Consider the following 22104-nt stretch of genomic DNA (forward strand, 5'->3'; position numbering starts at 1 on the left):
AAAATAATTATAATGCAATAATAATAATTCCGCCCCTCCCTCACTTCCGGCTCTGGCGCTGGGGTTCTGAAACTGGGGTTCTGAAACTGGTGGTGCTGCGGGTCTGCAGCTGGATATATCTCAAGCCTCTGGGTGCTTAATTTTAAATAAGCACCAGATTGCGTTGTTCTCGACACTCTCGAAGCTTTGAACCTTTTCCCGGAACAGTCAAGGGAAAGCCTCATTGCTTTATGAAGCTTCATTTCCCCATCCCACACATACCCACACACAGGCTCAGACTTAAAATGTGGGTTTGCCTTATATCAGGGGTTCTCAACTCCAGTCCTCATGACCCACTGCTCGGCATATCTATGTCTCCCTTATTTAACACACCTGATTCAGATCTGAATCAGGTGTGTTAAAAGGGAGACAATATGCAGAGCAGTGGGTCCCGAGGACTGGAGTTGGGAACCCCTGCCTTATATTGATTACATGGCTACTCAAGGAAATGTGTTAATTACGTAAATCACTCAATAAGCACAAGTTTGTTTCTTTGTAACATCAATTCTACACTCAATGAAAGATTTAATGAATGACAATAATTGTAAATATAAAAAAAATCATCACACTTACAATCCCTTGAGATTATCCAGGTGTAAATCGTCATTTAGAAACAATTCAATGATTACCAAATTTACACTTTGGGCTTCAAGCTCAAAGTGTAAATTTGGTAATCATTGAATTGTTTCTAAATGACGATTTACACCTGGATAATCTCAAGGGATTGTAAGTGTGATGATTTTTTTTTTTTTTTGATTTTTTGTTTCTAAATGATGATTTACACCTGGATAATCTCGAGTGATGATGTGATGATCATCTGCTAAATGAGCAACAATCACCACAATTCACTCCTTCAGTCAGTGAAACTCCCACAGCCGTTCATGAGAGTTTAAATGCTGGGGAATATTCCCATCTTCCCACAGGAGAAGAAGAAGCAAGCAGGAGGAATTACTCCAGGAGAAACTACGGACATACTATTGTAAAGATGGAGATTAAGGAAGAACCCTGCAGAATAAAAGATGAAGATACAGAGGAACAAATAGGTTGGTGTTTTCCTTCATTCTCTTTAATGACTGATGAGGAACATTAAGATGAACGTGACATAACAATAACATCCAAAACTAGTACAAAATTGAGATTTTGAACAATGTTGATTTTTGTTTATCGATTATCCTTTTATTAAATAATGGGAATTCAATGTGTTTATTGTAGATCTGATGGAAGTGAATGAAGAAAAACTGCATCAGTTTCCAAAACCTCAGCATTTCAAAAATGAAAATGGAAATGCTGTCGTCTCAAAGACTGAAGAGAACTTCACACAGAAACAAGCTGGAAAATCTGGAGTCGAAGGATCTTTAACCTGTTCTGAGTGTGGAAAGAGTTTCAGATATAAATCATATCTGAACACACACATGATGATTCACACTGGAGAAAAGCCTTTTACATGCACTCAGTGTGGAAAGAGTTTCATTCTTAAAGGACAACTAAATAATCACATGAAAATTCACACTGGAGAAAAACCTTTCACATGCTCTCAGTGTGGAAAGAGTTTCAGTCAGAACAGTTATCTCAATGAGCATCTGCTCCGTCACGCTGGAGTGAGATCATTCAGCTGTGATCAGTGTGATAAAACATTTGTTTTTGAATCGGGCTTAAGAAGTCACCTTAAAGTTCATACTGGTGTGAAGCCTCACTTTTGTTCTGTATGTGGAAAGAGTTTTTCACATCTTGCATCTTTAAAACAGCATGAGCGTATTCATTCTGGTGTGAGACCTTATGTGTGCTCTGACTGTGGAAAGACATTTATTACATCAAGCGCATTAATAAGACACGAGAGAGTTCACACTGGACAGAGACCGTACAAGTGTTCACACTTTGGAAAGAGTTTCTCTCGGTCAGAAACCCTGAAAGATCATGAGAGAATTCATACTGGAGAGAAACCGCACCAGTGCTCTTCGTGTGGGAAGAGTTACAGACATTTATCTGCTCTACAGAAACATAAGAAAAATCATGAAGGTGTCTAAGTGAGCAAAGTTCACTTCCATATCTTGTAAATAAACAAAAGATGGAATAACCTTTACTACAGTCATTTAAAACTAAAATTAGTTTTGAAATTTGATTGTTTGACAAGAGGAACTGGTTTAAATGGTTGTGAACTGCATTGTAAGTGTTGCATGTGTTGTTCTTCCGACACCTGAATTGATCCTCTGTTGTTACTGTATACAAGATGAACTTAACAGTAAAGCAACAATGTGAAAATACTCGCCTCAGTGTCATCGCTCAAGCAGTGCATGGTCATCTCATATGGAACAAGAATAATAGTTCAGAAAACTATTATGTCGCCATAAAACACTATGATTTATGAAGGGATGTGTTTTGTTTCTTTCTGGTTTCATTATTTTCATTGTACATGTGAGGCATTTGTGATAGGCCTACAATGGCAACAATAGTCTATCAAATATCATTCATATCACAAAAAACTTGTTTTTTTAGTCTCGCTGTTTAGACGTGATCCATTGTACATTTAACATCGTATTCAGCTAATGAACCAATTGTAAACACTAATTATTTTTGGTAATATGGCTCCAGTTGTTTTTCTATGTATATTTAAAGATGCGATTCCTCTCATAATATGGACTATGAAAACATATCACTGAGAGAAGAAGAACTTGTCTACAGCTGCTATCTATTTATGAAATAAGGTAATTTAGGCTCTTACATTAGCTATATGGGTTATATATGTTATATTTTGACAAACAATTTTGTCTAAAAAAGTAATGAAAATTAACTTATTCTGAGCAGACTTTGTGTACTAGTCGAAACATGATAAATGAAACAGTTTAACTGAATGAATTCGCTATGTTTATCAGACTAATTTTATTGGGAGAAATCTATATCAGTGGTCGAATGTATAAAGCCGCTCAGAGTAACATTTTAGTCTTTAGTATTGTAGGAGCCATTTATACCTTAACCTTTGGGGATAGGTTAATATTGCAATTACTTACTCTAGCCACTTGGTGGGAGTGTTGAACTGGGTGTGACGTCACTGGGAATTAAGTATATTTACAGGTGTGGTAATCAGTTAGGTATGGTGTGGATGGTGAGGAACACACGGTTCTTACCGTAGCCGTGAGCACCCAATTTACCAACAGCACGACAGCACTTTAATATTTAGCACTGGGTGAAGTACCATTTTAATGTAAATTATTACCTTTCATACTTTTATAATAAACGGGAACACCACCCAAAGAGAGCAAATGTTTGGACTCTGAAATTTCTGCTACGCGTTGAGAACACCATGCCATCTATGCCGAGGCCTATAGGATAGCCTCAACACAGTAAGAACCGATTCCTTCCTGCTTTGGATACGCTTCTGAACTGAACTGGAGTGTCCTGATCGTTTGGATATGAAAGGATTGCCCATCTCATTGTCATTGGATTGCTTACTCGTGTCATGGAGCTTGGAAGTCATAAATGAAACACCTGTAAGTTCTCTCACAGATTGCAATTAAGGAAAGCTGGTGGGTACACTTTCATTTATTCCTGCTTATGGAATTGCAAAAAAAGGTGGACTTTTGAAATTGAAATGAAAGACTGTTTCAGTGTTGTTGCTTCGTAAAACTCATGGTGCTGTGTTGTTCGTGCTGTTGGTTTCCTCTGCATAAGGAAAGTTAATTGTGCTGTTTTCATTGAGCGCTTTGAACTTGACGTGCTTAATGCATAAAGATGATTGGAGAGGAAGAAACCTTGCTCGGTAGAGCCAAAATTGCTTCTGTGGTTACGGACGAAAATGATATTTCTGATAAGTCTAGTGTTGCTGTTGATGACTCTGGGAAACGCATAAGAAAATTAACACCTAAGGGACTTACAATGCTGTATGAAAATCTGCAAAGAAATCGTAAATCTCAACTTATGCAAGCCAGTAAAATTCAGCAGAGGATTAATGAGGTTCTTTCTGGGAAAAGAACATCTCAAACTATGTCTGATGTGCAGAAATGTCTCAATAAATATACCACCTTGTGCAATGAGGCTTTAGAAACTCAAACTACTTTGCTGGAAATGCCTATGCCAGATCCTGAACATGAAAAACAACAACGTTGGCTTGCACAGAAAACAAAGGAAATTAATATATTTGAGAATGATGTAAAGAAATGGTTGTCAGATGCTGCTGCAAAAAACTATGATGAGAATCTTAATGTGCCATCTATAATAAATTCGGACATACGGCCTGAAGATAGTATATCCAATGTTTCAACTAAAGGTTCAAACCATAAAGATCATTCTTCTATCCATTCAAAGGCTTCCAGTATTATTTCTGTGTGTTTAAAGGTAAAGGCTGAAAGGGCTGCACTTTTACAGTCTGCAGCCGCTTTGAGAAAAATGCATGACATTGACGCTGAAGAAGAAGTCCTTCAAATGGAAAAGGCAAAGCTGAAAAGGAAAAAGGAACAGCTAGAGGTTGAGGCCAAGTTGGCTGCTGCTACGGCTAGATTATCTGTGTTTGAAGAAGTGCATGGTGGTGTAAATGTGGATGAGGATGAGGAGGATAATGGAGAGGATGCCATGAATGCCTATCTTCATGCTCATTTAAAATCACAAACATCAAGTTATTCTAACACAGCACCTGTCTTGCAACTTTCTAAAACTGTCTCTTTCCAACAGGACCATTCTCTGCCATTGGCTGTACGGCCTAAGGGAAGGCCTCATATTCTACAAGCCCAGTCTTTAGCAAGGTCTGATAACTCTTTATCTTCATTGTCATATGCACCATCTTCTCACAGGTCTGAAGCCCAGGGGAACATCTTTGGAACCAGCACTAACGTTGCACCAACAGGACTTCAGCCATTGATCTCACAAGGGAGTACACATATCCAATTACAGTCGCATCATCATTCCTCTCTAGACAATGTTCAACACCTTCCCTTGTACGACCTTATGCAACAGCAAACTAACATCATTGCTCAGCTGGTTCAGAACCAAGCCTTAGCCTCTCTTCCACCACGAGCTATTCCAGAGTTTGATGGTGACCCACTTAAGTATGCTGCCTTCATTAGAGCGTTCGAGCAAGCTATTGAAAAGAAAACTACAGATAAACAAGAATGTCTTTATTACCTTGAGCAACATACCAGAGGGCAGCCAAGGGAACTGGTTCGAAGTTGCTATAACATGGCTCCTGGGCAGGGTTACGAGAGAGCAAAGAATTTATTGAAAGAATACTTCGGAAATGAAATAAAAATTGCTGTAGCTTATATGGAGAAGGCTATGACGTGGCCTATGATGAGGGTTGATGACATTAATGCTCTGCAGTCTTTTTCAATCTTTTTAAGGGACTGTTGCAATGTCATGGAAGATTTACAACATATGGAGGAGTTGAACGTGCCATCCAATCTTCGCTTGATAATGATGAAATTGCCATATAAACTGAGGGAGAAATGGAGGTCCGTCGCTTGGGAGCTACAGGAGCACCGTGGTTATAGAGCTATGTTCCCAGACTTTGTGGCCTTCATTGAGCGTCAGGTAAAGATTCTGTCTGATCCTCTTTTTGGTGACCTACAGGGTACGCCACCAGACCCTCCCTCTAACCCCAAGAGTAGACACACCGGACGAGGCCAAGCTACTGTTGCTGCCATCAATACTGCCTCAGGATCAACTACATCAGCAGCCTGGCACCAACAGCGCAGAGGGCCAGCTTCACAAAGGAATGACGAAGAGTCATGCTGTGTGTGTAAGAGCCAGCATTCAGTGGAGAAGTGTTCACAGCTTGATGAGATGACACATAGGGAGAAATTGGAGGCTTTGAAAGTAGGCAGAGTGTGTTTCAGCTGTCTGAGGAGAGGTCATATGAGCAGGGAATGTGACAAGCCTTTGACATGTGATATATGTAAACACAAACATCCAACTGTCCTGCACATTGAATCTAAAGCACAGGAAGTGTCAGTCAATAATGCATCTGTGTCATTGGAGACATGTGGCCATACTGGGGCCGGAAGTGATGAATGTGTTCTCGCTATTGTGCCTGTACAGGTGAAGGCCAAGTCTGGGAGCACAATTATTAACACCTATGCCTTTCTAGACCCGGGGAGTTCAGCTTCTTTCTGTACCCAGCATCTCATGAGAAGACTCAAACTTTCAGGGGTCAAGACTAGCATTCTTCTCCGTACTCTTGGCCAAGAGAGGTCTGTAGACACATTCTTGCTTAGTGGTCTCGAGGTTTCTGGCTTGAATGAAGAAAACTTCCTGGACTTACCTGAAGTCTACACTCAGAGGACCATACCTGTGAGTAGAAATAACATTCTCACTCAACAGGACCTAGAGGGATGGAAATACCTTGAAGGCATTACAGTTCCCAGTTTTGAGGCAGAGGTAGAATTGCTGATAGGCACCAATGCGCCGAAACTCATGGAACCATGGGAGATAATAAATAGCCAAGGTGAAGGACCATATGCTGTCAGGACTCAACTGGGGTGGGTCGTGAATGGTCCGCTGAGAGGTGGTGAGCCGCGTAAAGGCAAGATGGGCCATCCTGCTGTCACTGCCAATAGGATCTCAGTCGCAAAGCTAAAAGGGCAAATTTATGAACTTAAGAGTGTCAGGGAAGAAACGGAAGATTCTGTGGCATCCCTACAGGCTCAGCTGGAGAAGATGGAAAGTGCTGATACTATCGAAGCTGAACCGCCGTTTGAGAATCTGGAGAAGGACGCATGCATGATCTCACTGGGGGAGGAACTTCAACAGCTTAAAGAAGAGATGAAGCAAGTGAAGGCCAAGAGCAACGAACTGCAAGGTAAAAACTATGCCACAGTGGAAGCCCTATCTGCTACTGAGAGGCTGAGTGAAGAAAGACTGAGCCAGGCCAAGGCCGCACAGAGTGAAGTTGAGCAGCAGCTGAGCTCTTTCCAGACAGACATCAGAAACGCTTTCCAGACACTGTTCCCTCACATTAACATAGAAATGCATCAGACAAACTGGCTGGAAGCATTCACACATGAAGCACAGAAGAACCTGACAGAAAATCAGCGGAGTCCAGCAGAACAGCAGCACATAATGTCCAGCTCAGATGTGACGGATCTGCAGCAGAAACTTATTCTATCGGAAGAGAGACGGAGGTCACTTCAGGCTGAGTGTGAGCAGTACAGATCAACTCTTAGTGAAATGGAGAGCACGCCGAAAGTCTTGCAGAGTAGTGTGGAGGATGGCGAGCTCATGTGGAAGTCAAAGGTTTCAGACGCTGAGAAGCAAAAACAGACGGCTCTGGATCTGGTGAAGGTCCCGGAGGAGACGATAAAGGTGGAAAGACAGGACACCAACCAGCTGAGTGGCCAGCTGGAAAAACAACTGGAATCCATAACCATCAGTCAGACGTATGCAGAAGAAATGTCTCAGCTGAAGGCATCGTTGTCAGAAACTCAGGTCCAGCTGGTATCAGCCAAAGCAGAGGCTCAGGAACAGAGAACAGAACTTTCATTGGTCAAGCAGGAGCTACAGGAAGTAAGTAGAGTGGAGAATGAGAAGAGCGCACAGTCCACTCGGGTGCAGAAGTGCGACAGGGATCTCGAGGCTCAGTCAGAAAAGCTGAAACCTGCTGGAGAAGGACAAACTGAAGAGGAAGAGAATCATATAATGGAGCAAGAGGGTCTTCTAGAATCAAATAATGCTGCAGAAGTGGATGAGACCAAAAAAAAAAGGCTTTTCTGTTGGAGACATTGTGGTTATAATGGATCCTGTCGCTCCGCAAGGGTCCTGGCTGTTGGAAAAAATTACACAGATGTACCCTGACAAGAAAGGCTTTGATCGCTCAGTGCTGTTGAAAATAAAAACGGTCAGCTGGAACGACCCGTAACGAAGATCTGCCTTTTGATGGAAGTCGAAGTGTCACAGATGAGTGACAGATGAGATGACTATGATCCAACCACAGATGTTCTAAGCTCAAGAGAAGATGATTTCACTTACATTAGCATTGCACAAATTGCTCTTTTAGTTTAAATGGGTAATCTGGGTAATTGTGGTTAAAATAAATATTCACAATTATGGGGCCGGGGTGTAGGAGCCATTTATACCTTAACCTTTGGGGATAGGTTAATATTGCAATTACTTACTCTAGCCACTTGGTGGGAGTGTTGAACTGGGTGTGACGTCACTGGGAATTAAGTATATTTACAGGTGTGGTAATCAGTTAGGTATGGTGTGGATGGTGAGGAACACACGGTTCTTACCGTAGCCGTGAGCACCCAATTTACCAACAGCACGACAGCACTTTAATATTTAGCACTGGGTGAAGTACCATTTTAATGTAAATTATTACCTTTCATACTTTTATAATAAACGGGAACACCACCCAAAGAGAGCAAATGTTTGGACTCTGAAATTTCTGCTACGCGTTGAGAACACCATGCCATCTATGCCGAGGCCTATAGGATAGCCTCAACAAGTATGTCAAAATTCTAAGAATCACATAATTCTTATTCCTAGCCTTTTTGAAAATTCAGGGCTATAAAGAAAAAAAAAACACTGGCAAAATAGTGAGTTTTAAATTTGTATTTTTCCCCCCTCTAAAACAAATTTTCTATTATTTCAGCTCTCATGAACGGCTGTGGGAGCTTCACTGACTGAAGGAGTGAATTGTGGTCGTTGTTGCTCATTTAGCAGATGATCATCACACTTTCAATCACTCAAGATTAGATTTGTTTTTGTTTTTCTTTGATCAAATGAACTATACGCTCAGAGTAATATATAGTTTATATTTAACATGTCATGTAAACCCAATCCTTAGATCAACATACACTGCACACACACTCCTCGTCTCCCACTCTCACACGTTTATGCAGTCCACAGTCTAGCTTGTCCGTCTATTCAAGAATGAATCACAAAACACAATGATTACAAGAATCATATTAAATATTATTATCTTAGTCTTAACATTTAAAAAAGATATCAGAGAACTTCAGTTCTGTGTTAATATTACTGTAATATTGTTTCATTCGCCAGGGTTAATTTAGTTGCTGATTGCACATTTTCTTTTATATAACGCATAATAAGCAAAAGGCAAGTGTATATTCTCCAAATGTTCCCGCATAATAGGCCTATATAGCAACTACACGAGAACGAAAACAAAATTAACTTTGTTAACTGATAAATTGATAGATGTAAACATATAAATAATTCAAATTTGGCAGTATGATTTTTCTTAATTTAACAAGCATTTGTTTCCTCAGTCTCGTATGGTCCTTGTTTGTTGTGGCAGATCACGAGTAATCTTAAACCTGTCATGATTCTGCCTTCTTGTCCTTTTCTTTAGTCGTGAGGCAGGACAACACAGTCTCATGAAGATGCGTATCTATACCACGAGTGTCATTTCTCGTGGCATTTATACGCCAAAAGTGTTTTTTTCGTGTATATGGTACGCACTAAAAAACCCTGGGTTAGGTTTAGGGGGGAGGGGGGTGGGGAGTTCGTGCGTATTATACGCAAAAAAGTGCGTATCATATGTACGCGAAAATCGCGTGCCAAATACACGCAAAAACTGTTTTTGGCGTATAAATGCCACGAGAAATGACATTCGTGCCATAGACACAAACTTTCATGAGATCGGGCTGGGCAGGATCGTGACATAATTGTTTTATGTGCAAGCGCATGGCCTGTTTGGGCCATGTGCTTGTGTTGTCTCGTTATGTTACCCCGCCCCCTTGTTATCCTCGTCTTGTCATTATTGTCTAGTCAGTATTGTCCTTGTCATTAGTGTTCCCCTTTATTATTATCTCCTTGTGTTTGCTGTCCTGTGTCGGTTCATTGTATGACATTGTCATCCGTTGTGTGAGTCCAGCTGTAAGTAATCTGTTGAGTCTGTTATTCAAGAAGTGTCTGCTCCTGTTGTAGTTGTTTACCGTCTAAATATTTGTCTGGCCTTGTCTTGTTTTGCCCCATTGTGGGCTTTTGTTTTCTGTTTTGTCCTTTAATAAATCCTGTGAAAGTCATTTGCTGTCTGCGCTTGGGTTCATCCCTCATCCACATGACAAAACCAAACCATAAACCAAATAATCTGTTAGTAATCGGCTTGATGACAAATTGACGGCTCAATCGGAGAGAAATGCCTTCATGTAAAAACCTTATTCGTTCAGATTGAGCTTGATTCTAGTGAAATTTCGATTGGATTGAAAGGGGTGGTTTATTCCTTTTCATAACCCAGTCGAGAGAACAGGTATTGGGTTGAAAACCGAGGCCGAATGACTGCGCATGTGGAATGACGTTGAAATAGCTTAATAAAGTATGACACACGGAACAAGCTGTTCTTCCTGGTGAATAAAGTGTCATAATAATTCAGCATTCATTATTTTCAGCATTATTACTTTTTAATAGTATTCAAAATCAGTTGTATTATTATTCTTTATTTGTCTCCATCTACATTTGTAATCTTTGTATTTTGTGAATCAGTGTTCTTGAATACATGTGTGTGAGAGAGACATTGGGACATGCATGAAGTGGCATGTGTGTGTGTGTGTGTGTATCTCCTATGCCGACATATGAAATAAATTAAAGAGAGCTGTTGGCAAAATAACTCTGGGTGTCTGATCCCGTGAATTGAACAACAGTGGGGAAGCTTTTCTAAATTTCTAAATCTACATTGTCCTTTCACTCAGTGTCTGTAAACTGGAGAAGGACAACGTCCCACCAGTCCTTGTTTCAGATTCTCATCCACAGACGACTGGTTTTGAGCGTTTTGTTTGATAATTCTATTATAAAATCTATCTAATTTAAAATAGTTGTATAAAACCTGATGCTTACACATGGCACTATCCACTGTCCATTTAAAGAAAAATACTTACTTCCTTGGTACGTACATATAAGCATCAGTGAAAACTGAAAAGCATTCCTTTCCTTATAAAGAACAAGCCAGCTGTATAACAGTTAATGCACAAATCATCATTGGAAAACCTTTGAATGAGAACAAATTTGGCATTACACAAATTTCTTCTATGCAAAATATTGCTCATCTCATATCTTTCCTCAGCACAACACACTCTGACTTCACAAAATACATTACACAAAATTATTATAAAGTTTATAAAAAATAATACTGCAAAAAAGTCTTCAGTAGGAGAATGGTTATTATAAACAACAGCGAGAAACTCTTTATATCTGTATGGATTTAAACAAATCCATTCTGATGTGAAGTTTGTGATAAACGCGCGCATTAACGCAATGACTTGTTTAGTGTTCATGTAAACACACAAGTTCAGATTCATCAACTGGAATTAATTAATTCTGATTTCTAAAAAAAGAAAAATGATCCATGTAAACAAAGCCAATGAGTGTTAAACAGCCCAGAGTGAGGTTATTATCAGAAATGCACTCTCCCAGCACTGTTAAACTATTCAGTTCAGAACCTGAAAGAATATGTACAAAATCGGTTTATTTTCAAGTCAATGTGTGACCGCAGGAAAATGAAACAGAGGACCAGGAACAATAAATCAGGTTATTTGTTTTATTTGTTTATTCTCTCTCTCTCTCTCTCTCTCTCTCTCTCTCTCTCTCTCTCTCTCTCTCGGGAATTCTGGGAGTTTGCACGTGCGAGAGTGGTGGGGGTGAAGACTGAGTGGTGTTTTTTTCACCTATTTTTCTAATTTCACTTATCTTTTTTCCTTTTTTATTTGGTTTCTGCATGGTTTGGTAAGTGTTTATTTGTTACTTTTGCTGTTAAGGCGGAGGGATGGCGTCTGAGGCTAAGGCGCTGTCCTTACGCAATGGTTTCAGGTGTGTGCCTCCTGATGGGGTAATGGTGGAGGATGTGTCATGATCCTGGTTCTTCTCTCTTTCTCTGTCTCCCTCTTGTGGCCGTTTGTTCACTCTCTCTCTCTCTTTCTGGCATTACGCCCTCAGGATCTCATTATCTCATCTCTTTCAGCTGATGCTACTCTTCCTATTATCTGTGCTGGTCGACACCAGCTGTTTCCATTCTTCCCCTGATTGTTTCTCCTTCTTCTAGCGCTTTCTGTCCCTAGATCCTTGTCGGATTATTCTATGTTGTGGCTTAATACTGACGCCGGAATTATCTCACTCTACTTTGTCCTGTCCTGTCCTGTCCTGGTTGTGAGCTGTATTCCTACCTGCATATATTACTGTGTGGTTTTGCTCTCTGACTTCAGTGCTGCACTGGAAGCTGTGGTCCTCTGCCTCGCCACCGACCTACTGCTGACCTCACCTCATTCACGGGAGGCTCGGGGTTTCTCTGCCTAGCGAGTCGCCGTCCGTGGCTGCATTCGGGGCTCACCAGAAGTGGGGATTTCTGTTCTCATTTAGTGCCGTGTGGCCGTGACTGTTTTCTGCTATTATTCCCCTGAACTTCTGATGATTACTGTTGGTCTGCTTACCATCCATTAAAGACTATCAGTTGACCGCATCCTCGCTGTTGGGTCCTTTTTCCATCCAAACGTTACAGAATAATCCGACCACGATGGACTCAGCGAGTGGCAGTCCCCTTCATGCGGCTGTCGAGATGCAGGGTGTTTTACTGGGCCGACATGATGAGGACATCTCGTCGGCAAGACAGGCTGTAGAGTCACTGGCTGCTCAGATGACGGGTCTCTCTCAGCGGGTTCACCAGTTACGCTCAGAATCACCTTCTTTTCCTGAGACCCGCGGAGTGTCCGAACCCCGGATAAATAACCCGCCCGTTTACTCGGGTGAGCCCACGCAATGCCGCTCCTTTCTGACACAGTGCGAGGTGGTCTTTTCTCTCCAGCCCTCTACGTATTCTACTGACCGGTCTAAGGTCGCTTTTGTCATCTCACTCCTCACTGGCCGGGCACGGGAGTGGGGCGCGGCGAACTGGGAGGCCGAGACCAACTGTGTGTTTGACTTCTCTCTTTTCAAGGAGGAGATGATAAGAGTTTTTGATCGCTCAGCCTATGGTGAGGAGGCTTCGCGCTTGCTCTCTGTACTCCGTCAGGGGAGGCGTTCGGTGACTGACTTCTCCATCCAGTTCCGCACGCTCTCGACGACCTGTGGGTGGAACAATACGGCTTTGGTGGCCCGTTTTCTGGAGGCTCTTAACCCGGAGCTCAAGGACGAGATTCTGGCACGCGAAGCACCCACCCAACTCGACGCTCTCATCGATCTGGCGATTCGCGTGGAGAGACGCTTTGACTCACGCCGTCGAGCCCGCGGAATGGAAGCCGCCCTCTTCGTTCCGCCTGAGGGTACTCCTTTTCAGCCTGCCACTCCGAATCCTGAGCCGATGCAACTCGGAGGTCTTCGTATCTCCCGCAAGGAACGTGAGCGACGTATCATGAATCGTCTGTGCATGTACTGTGCTGCCGCTGGACACTTTGTCTCAGACTGTCCAGTAAAAGCCAGAGCTCGTCAGTAGGCGGAGGGTTACTGGCGAGCGCTGTTTCTAGGATCCCTCCGTCCAAGTCCTGCACCACTATGCCTGTCCTCCTTCGATGGTCTACAACCTCAGTGTCCGGGACCGCTCTGGTCGACTCCGGTGCTGAGGGAAATTTCGTCGACGAGACGTGGGCTCGTGAACAAGGTATTCCCCTCATTGACTTAAAGAGCTCCACCCCCCTGTACGCCCTAGATGGCAGTTCCCTACCTAGGGTGCGGAGAGAGACTGTTCCCCTTACTCTCTCCGTCTCAGGGAACCATAATGAGACTATTTCTTTTTTAGTTTTTCATTCTCCCTTTACACCGGTAGTTTTGGGCCACCCTTGGCTCGTTCAACATAATCCCCATGTTGACTGGTCTAACGGCTGTATTTTATCCTGGAAACTGTCGTGTCATGTTAAGTGTTTGACTTCTGCTGTTCCCCCCGTGTCATCTGTTTCTGTTTTCCAGGAAGAGCCGGGTGATTTGACAGGAGTACCGGAGGAGTATCACGATCTGCGGGAGGTTTTCAGCCGTGCTCGGGCCACTTCTCTCCCCCCTCATCGCCAGTACGACTGTAGCATAGATCTTCTCCCGGGGACCTCTCCTCCTCGGGGAAGACTATACTCGTTGTCAGTTCCAGAACGTAAGGCGCTCGAGAATTACCTGTCAGAATCTCTAAATGCTGGTCTGATCGTTCCATCGTCGTCTCCTGCAGGTGCCGGCTTCTTCTTTGTCAAGAAGAAGGATGGCTCTTTGCGCCCTTGTATAGATTATCGAGGGCTGAACGAGATCACTGTCAAGAATCGTTACCCCTTGCCACTGATGTCTTCAGCTTTTGACATCTTACAGGGAGCAAAGGTTTTCTCTAAGCTCGATCTCCGCAACGCTTATCATTTAGTTCGAATAAGGGAGGGAGACGAGTGGAAGACTGCGTTTAACACACCCCTGGGGCACTTTGAATATAGGGTTCTTCCTTTCGGTTTGGTCAACGCTCCCGCAGTTTTTCAGGCTCTCATTAATGACGTCCTCCGCGATATGCTCAACATTTTTGTCTTTGTCTACTTGGACGACATTCTGATTTTCTCTCCGTCCCCTCAGGTCCATATTCAGCACGTCCGCCGAGTCCTCCAACAGCTTCTAGAGAATCGTTTATTTGTCAAGGCTGAGAAGTGCACCTTTCACGTGTCTTCGATTTCGTTTTTAGGCTCTATTGTCTCCGCAGAGGGGGTCAGTATGGATCCAGGCAAGGTGTCGGCGGTTACCGATTGGCCCATACCCGACTCCCGCGTCGCGTTACAGCGATTTCTCGGATTTGCGAATTTTTATCGTCGTTTCATCCGAAATTTCAGCCAGGTAGCCGCGCCCCTTACGGCTCTGACGTCCGTCAAGTCCAGCTTTAGGTGGTCAGATGCCGCACAAACGGCATTTGATCGGCTAAAGACCCTTTTTACTACGGCTCCGATCCTACTCACTCCCGATGTCTCGAGACAATTTATAGTGGAGGTGGATGCGTCAGAGGTGGGGGTCGGGGCTGTGCTCTCCCAACGATCCGCCGCTGACGGTAAAGTACATCCCTGTGCCTTTTTCTCTCACCGCCTTTCACCTGCTGAACGTAACTACGATGTCGGTAATCGGGAGTTACTCGCCATTCGCCTAGCTTTAGGGGAGTGGCGACAATGGTTAGAGGGGCCCACTGTTCCGTTTCTAGTGTGGACTGACCACCGTAACCTGGAATACATCCGTTCTGCTAAGCGTTTGAACGCACGCCAGGCTCGCTGGGCTCTGTTTTTTACTCGCTTTGATTTCTCGATATCCTACCGCCCAGGTTCTAAGAACGTTAAGCCCGATGCTCTCTCCCGTCTTTTTGATTCGTCTTCTGCGCCAGTCAATAATGACGCGGTGATTCCCCCAGGGCACTTCGTGGGGGCTATTGTTTGGGGAATCGAGAGACTGGTCAGAAGGGCTCTCTCTCGAGTCACTGCCCCTCCTGAGTGTCCTAGGGATCTTCTTTTTGTTCCCGTGTCAGCGCGTCAAGCGGTCCTTAGATGGGGACATTCTTCCAGATTAGCCGCTCATCCGGGAGTTCGGGGTTCGCTCGCCTCTATCCGTCAGCGTTTTTGGTGGCCCACGTTAGAACATGACACGCGTCGTTTTGTTGCCTCTTGTGTCGTATGCGCGCAGACCAAGTCGGGTCATTCTCCCCCAGCCGGTCTCCTTCGACCCTTGCCTGTGCCTGCTCGTCCGTGGTCGCATATAGCGCTTGATTTTATCACCGGACTTCCCTCCTCAGCAGGGAGCACGGTCATCCTGACTGTAGTCGATCGTTTTTCTAAGTCGGCGCACTTTATTCCGCTCCCTAAACTTCCCTCGGCTAAGGAGACTGCTCAGATCATGGTAAACCATGTCTTTAAGCTGCATGGGTTACCCTCCGATGTAGTATCTGATAGAGGTCCGCAGTTCGCCTCATTGTTCTGGAAGGAATTTTGCCGCCTTATAGGGGCCACCGCCAGCCTTTCGTCGGGCTATCACCCCCAGACTAATGGGCAGGCCGAACGGGCGAATCAAAGCATTGCTCGCATTCTCCGTAGTCTGGCTTCTCGCAATCCCGCATCGTGGTCTGAACAGCTCCCTTGGGCTGAGTACGCTTATAACTCGCATCCGTCTTCCGCCACGGGCCTTTCGCCTTTCCACGGTTGCCTTGGCTACCAGCCTCCGCTGTTCTCCTCACAGGAGGCGGAGTCTAGGTGTCCGTCCGTTCAGGGTTTTATTGCTCGCTGTAGACGCACCTGGAGGAGAGTTAAATCAGCACTTTGTCGTACAAGGAGACGCATGAGAACAGCGGCCAATAAGCGTCGGGTAAGGAGCCCTCGTTACATTCGTGGTCAGAGAGTGTGGCTCTCCACGGCAAATTTGCCTCTCCAATCCGAGTCTCGTAAATTGGCACCCCGTTTCATTGGTCCTTTCCGCATTATCAAGATCATCAATCCTGTCACTGTCCGTCTTCGTCTTTCGTCCGATCTCCGTCGAGTCCACCCTGTTTTTCATGTCTCATGTATTAAGCCGGTCATTCGCCCTCCCTCCCGCCCTTCTTGCCCCCCCGTTCGTGTTGAGGGCGTCCCTGTCTACACAGTCAGGCGAATTTTGGACAGACGCCGACGGGGTCGTGGGTACCAATATTTAGTCGACTGGGAGGGGTATGGTCCTGAGGAGAGAAGTTGGGTTCCCTCCCGAGACGTCTTGGACCCCTCGCTCATCGAGGATTTCCTCCGGTCTCATCGGTCTTCAGACCTGGGAGCGCCAGGAGGCGCTCGTTGAGGGAGGGGTACTGTCATGATCCTGGTTCTTCTCTCTTTCTCTGTCTCCCTCTTGTGGCCGTTTGTTCACTCTCTCTCTCTCTTTCTGGCATTACGCCCTCAGGATCTCATTATCTCATCTCTTTCAGCTGATGCTACTCTTCCTATTATCTGTGCTGGTCGACACCAGCTGTTTCCATTCTTCCCCTGATTGTTTCTCCTTCTTCTAGCGCTTTCTGTCCCTAGATCCTTGTCGGATTATTCTATGTTGTGGCTTAATACTGACGCCGGAATTATCTCACTCTACTTTGTCCTGTCCTGTCCTGTCCTGGTTGTGAGCTGTATTCCTACCTGCATATATTACTGTGTGGTTTTGCTCTCTGACTTCAGTGCTGCACTGGAAGCTGTGGTCCTCTGCCTCGCCACCGACCTACTGCTGACCTCACCTCATTCACGGGAGGCTCGGGGTTTCTCTGCCTAGCGAGTCGCCGTCCGTGGCTGCATTCGGGGCTCACCAGAAGTGGGGATTTCTGTTCTCATTTAGTGCCGTGTGGCCGTGACTGTTTTCTGCTATTATTCCCCTGAACTTCTGATGATTACTGTTGGTCTGCTTACCATCCATTAAAGACTATCAGTTGACCGCATCCTCGCTGTTGGGTCCTTTTTCCATCCAAACGTTACAGGATGTGCTTGTTGCGACAGGGGACGCGGTAGGCCATGAAAATATCTCTTCTGCCTCTCGTATGAATAAGGCTGTTGTAGTTGTTTTGATAGCGCAGAATCTTGTCGATCAGATCATTGAAAATGGCCTTATTATTAATGATGACTTAGTTACTCCACTTTATGCGGCTGCTTCAGAAAAAAATATGGCAATAAAAAACGTTACTATTATTTGTGTTATGGTAAACGTTTTTTTACAATTATTTTATGAATTCTCGCTTACCTTCATCTGATTAAAATCTCACAGAAAATAATGATTCTTTATTTTCTTCATTCTTAATTTTTTTTTTTTTTGCTGCCAAATGAGTATTAAACAGACCTGTTTAATTTTTGATGACAAAACTTGCTATTTTAAGTAATGTTAAGTCATGATAACTTGATTTCTTTATTAATTACAACATTTGGGTTTACAGAGTAAAATCGCAAAATAGGCCATGTCCACACTAATATGTTTTCGTTTGAAAACGTATATTTTTCTCTCCGTTTTGGCCTTCCGTCCACACTGAGACGGCGTTTTAAGTCAACAAAAACGTATAGTTTGGAAAACGCTCTCCAAAGTGGATAAATTTGAAAACGTTTCAGTTTCGCGTTGTAGTGTGGACAGTGAAACCGGAGGTATTTCAAAACGATGACGTAAGTTTAGTCATGTGATCCATGTAGTACCAATAGATATTCATGTTTATCGGTATTGTGCCTGTTATGTGTTATTCATTTTTACACTATTGCTAAAATGTTACTTTCTATGTTACTTAATATGTGCTATTCTTCATAGCTCAGTACTGCAAAGATGACAGATAATGTACTTACATTTGCTGTCCTGCAGCAAAACAGACCTGCTGTGCTGTCCTTGCGTTTTAGACCAAACATATGGTGACTGAATGCGACCTGGACGCATCCGTGATGGTGAGATATTTTGCTAAATAAAATTATCCTGTTATTGTGCGATGACATTATTATTTATTTCCCCATCTATATCATCTCAGTGAGCTTTTGTGAAGTTTCACGCATGCGCAGTAAAGTGAATTTAGAAGTTTCTCATCCACACTGAAACGTTGGAAAACACCTGAAAACGCTAGTGTGGACGGAGAGCGTTTTTAAACGAAAACCCAGTTTTCAAATGTATCCGGATTAATGTGGACGTAGCCATAGTGTCTGCCCAGATATGGTACACAAGGTGTCCACACAGCCCATGAATCTGGGCCGCCACCATGTTGCACCAAGAAAACACTCTCAATACAAAACGCCAACAGCATCTCTCTTCAACATCAGCATCCACGCAATATTTCAAAGGTCGCTTTTCTCTCGTCCGCCAATCCCAGAGGAAAATGTTCAATGAAGGCAGAGCTGCACATGAGAGAGAGATAGGGATAGAAAAGACACACATACACACGCATACACATACCCACACACAGGCTCAGACTTAAAATGTGGGTTTACCTTATATTGATTACATGGCTACTGAAGAAAATGTGTTAATTACGTAAGTCACTCAATAAGCACAAGTTTGTTTCTTTGTAACATCCATTCTACACTCAATGAAAGATTCAATGAATAACAATAATTGTAAATATAAATAAAAATCATCACACTTACAATCACTCGAGATTATCCAGGTGTAAATCATCATTTAGAAACAATTCAATGATTACCAAATTTACACTTGGTAATCATTGAATTGTTTCTAAATGATGATTTACACCTGGATAATCTCGAGTGATTATGTGATGATCATCTGCTAAATGAGCAACAACGACCACAATTCACTCCTTCAGTCAGTGAAGCTCCCACAGCCGTTCATGAGAGTTTAAATGCTGGGGAATATTCCCATCTTCCCACAGGAGAAGAAGCAGCAAGCAGGAGGAATTACTCCAGTAGAAACTACAGACATACAGTACTATTGTAAAGATGGAGATTGAGGAAGAACCCTGCAGAATAAAATATGAAGATACAGAGGAACAAATAGGTTGGTGTTTTCCTTCATTCTCTTTAATGACTAATGTGGAACATTAAAGGGATAGTTCACTTTCAAAATAAATTTGTGATATGTTTTAGCTTACCTCAAGGGCATCCAAGATGTAGGTGTCTTTGTTTCCACAGTATTTTCAATTTTGACATTTTTCGGTCAAACCGTTGTTGTCTATCAGTCATATAATGGAGGTTAAGGGGGTCTACCATGGGTCCACCTCAAAGAGCATGCACAGAGAAGTCAAAATTAAACATGATTTAATGACTCATAAATGTAAGTACACACTGATGGCCTAAGACACGAAACGAGCGGTTTGTGTGAGAAAACGAACAGTATTTATATCGTTTTTACCTTTTGTAATCATAGCCATGACAAAATGCTCTGACGGCACGGGCGCTTCGGTCTGCGCATGCGCCGGAAGTGACCGCTTGCGCGCCTACGTCACTCTTTTGTTTATACAGAGATTTCTGAAGTTTTACCTTTCACTAAACATTTAGATATACGGGAACCCGCAATGGAAGACGATTTCGGTATATCTAAATGTTTAGTAAAAGGGAAAACTTCCGAAATCTCGACGTCACACGCAAGTGATCACTTCTGGCGTAACATTGAACTGATTCAGTTCGGTTCAGTTGGACATATAACAGCTGATTCAAATCACTTGGATTACAAGAGGTAAAAACAATATAAATATGTGTCTTAGGCCATCAATGTTTACTTAGATTTACTTGTCATTAAATCATGTTTAATTTTGACTTCTCTGTGCATGCTTTTTGGTGGACCCCCTTAGCCTCCCGTTTATGACTGATAGACAACAACGGTTTGACTGAAAAATGTCAAAATTGAAAATACTGTGGAAACAAAGACACCTACATCTTGGATGCCCTTGAGGTAAGCTAAAACATATCAAAAATTAATTTCAAAGTGAACTATCCCTTTAAGATGAACGTGACATAACAATAACATCTAAAACTAGATACTAGTAGAAAATTGAGATTTTGAATAATGTTGATTTTTGTTTTTCAAGTATCCTTTTATTTAAATAATGGGAATTCAATGTGTTTATTGTAGATCTGATGGAAGTGAATGAAGACAAACTCCATCCGTTTCAAAAACCTCATTATTTCACAAATGAAGATGGAAATGCAGTCGTTTCAAAGACTGAAGAGAATTTCACACAGAAACAAGATGGAAAATCTGGAGCCAAAGGATCTTTAACCTGCTCTGAGTGTGGAAAGAGATTCAGATATAAATCAAAGCTGAACAAACACATGATGATTCACACTGGAGAAAAGCCTTTTACATGCACTCAGTGTGGAAAGAGTTTCATTCGTAACAGAGAACTAAATAATCACATGAGAATTCACACCGGAGAAAAACCATTCACATGCTCTCAGTGTGGAAAGAGTTTCAGTCGCAAAAGTCATCTCAAAGAGCATCTGCGTCGTCACTCTGGAGTGAGATCATTCAGCTGTGATCAGTGTGATAAAACATTTGTTTTAGAATCGGGCTTAAGAAGTCACCTTAAAGTTCATTCTGCTGTGAAGCCTCACTTTTGTTCTTTATGTGGAAAGAGTTTGTCACATCTTGAATCTTTAAAACTACATGAGCGTATTCATACTGGTGTGAGACCTTATGTGTGCTCTGACTGTGGAAAGACATTTATTACATCAAGCGCATTAATAAGACATGAGAGAGTTCACACTGGAGAGAAACCGTACAAGTGTTCACACTGTGGAAAGACATTTATTACATCATGCGCATTAATAAGACACCAGAGAGTTCACACTGGAGAGAAACCGTACAAGTGTTCACACTGTGAAAAGAGTTTCTCTCAGTCAGGACACCTGAAAGATCATGAGAGAGTTCATTCTGCAGAGAAACCGTACAAGTGTTCACACTGTGAAAAGAGTTTCGCTCAGTCAGGAAACCTGAAAGATCACGAGAGAGTTCATAATGGAGAGAAACTGCACCAGTGCTCTTCATGTGGGAAGAGTTACAGACATTCATCTACTCTACAGAAACATAAGAAAAATCATTGCCCGAAGGTGTCTAAGTGAGCAAAGTTCACTTCCATAACTTGTAAATAAGAAAAAGATGGAATATCCTTTACTACAGTAATTTAAAACTAATTTTTTTTTTGACAAGAGGAACTGGTTTAAATGGTTGTGAACTGCATTGTAAGTGTTGCATGTGTTGTTCTTCCGACACCTGAATTGATCCTCTGTTGTTACTGTATACAAGATGAACTGAACAGTAAAGCAACAATGTGAAAATACTCGTGTCAGTGTCATCGCTCAAGCAGTGCATGGTCCTCTAATAGTTCAGAAAACTAGAGTGTCACCTTAAAACACTATAATTTATGAAGGGATGTTTTGTTTCTTTTTGGTTTCATTATTTTCATTGAAAATGTTTTTGAAACACTGTTTTTGAAAGACTGTTTTTAATCTCACTGTTTAACATTGTATTCAGCATTGCTAATGAACCAGTAGTAGTAAACACGAATTCTTTTTGGTAAACTGCCTCCAATTGTTTTTCAATGTATATTTAAAGTTGTGTTACTCTTTTAGTTTATTCTTAGCTAAAAACACTTAGTTCTTTCAAAAATATATGAGCTTATTAATGTATATTTACTTCGTTCAAGTAATAAAGTATTCTTGTGAGTGTATAATATGCCATTGAAAATACATACGGGTAAGGGTTTCTAATGTCGGTCGCCAT

The 22104-nt window shown here is 42.6% G+C and overlaps 3 protein-coding genes across 4 annotated transcripts in view; 2 read left to right on the forward strand and 1 right to left on the reverse strand.

The window, feature by feature from the left end:
• The window catches only part of LOC120473974 (uncharacterized), a 152035-nt gene that overhangs the window by 39186 nt on the left and 90745 nt on the right, over positions 1-22104 (reverse strand). The gene's annotated exons all lie outside the window — the stretch shown is intronic.
• LOC148970748 (uncharacterized) lies at positions 967-21584 on the forward strand. Of its 2 annotated transcripts, XM_089123855.1 has the most exons (4): positions 967-1082; positions 1252-2007; positions 2842-2848; positions 20630-21563. In XM_089123855.1, the coding sequence occupies exons 1-4, from the start codon at positions 1025-1027 to the stop codon at positions 21441-21443; spliced, it is 1635 nt and encodes a 544-aa protein (XP_088979981.1). In that variant the 5' UTR covers positions 967-1024; the 3' UTR covers positions 21444-21563. The 2 variants fall into 2 exon arrangements, with proteins under 2 accessions (XP_088979981.1, XP_088979980.1); XM_089123854.1 differs by lacking the exons at positions 967-1082; positions 1252-2007; positions 2842-2848 and adding an exon at positions 19203-19380 and having other exon boundaries at positions 20455-21584.
• LOC148970749 (uncharacterized) lies at positions 4388-8457 on the forward strand. Its single transcript, XM_089123833.1, has one exon. The coding sequence runs from the start codon at positions 4420-4422 to the stop codon at positions 7813-7815; it is 3396 nt and encodes a 1131-aa protein (XP_088979959.1). The 5' UTR covers positions 4388-4419; the 3' UTR covers positions 7816-8457.

Source organism: Pimephales promelas, chromosome 19 (genome assembly GCF_988280905.1).
Source record: "Pimephales promelas chromosome 19, fPimPro1.hap1.1, whole genome shotgun sequence".
In the NCBI taxonomy this organism is placed as follows: domain Eukaryota; kingdom Metazoa; phylum Chordata; class Actinopteri; order Cypriniformes; family Leuciscidae; genus Pimephales; species Pimephales promelas.

What these genes read in the sequence shown, in the direction of transcription:
- LOC148970748 (XM_089123855.1), top strand. Translation starts at nt 1,025, where the DNA reads ATGGAGATTAAGGAAGAACCCTGCAGAATAAAAGATGAAGATACAGAG. An exon ending in AGATACAGAGGAACAAATAG is followed by an intron (nt 1,083 to 1,251) that starts GTTGGTGTTTTC and finishes TGTTTATTGTAG; the next exon opens with ATCTGATGGAAGTGAATGAA.
- LOC148970749 (XM_089123833.1), top strand. Translation starts at nt 4,420, where the DNA reads ATGCATGACATTGACGCTGAAGAAGAAGTCCTTCAAATGGAAAAGGCA.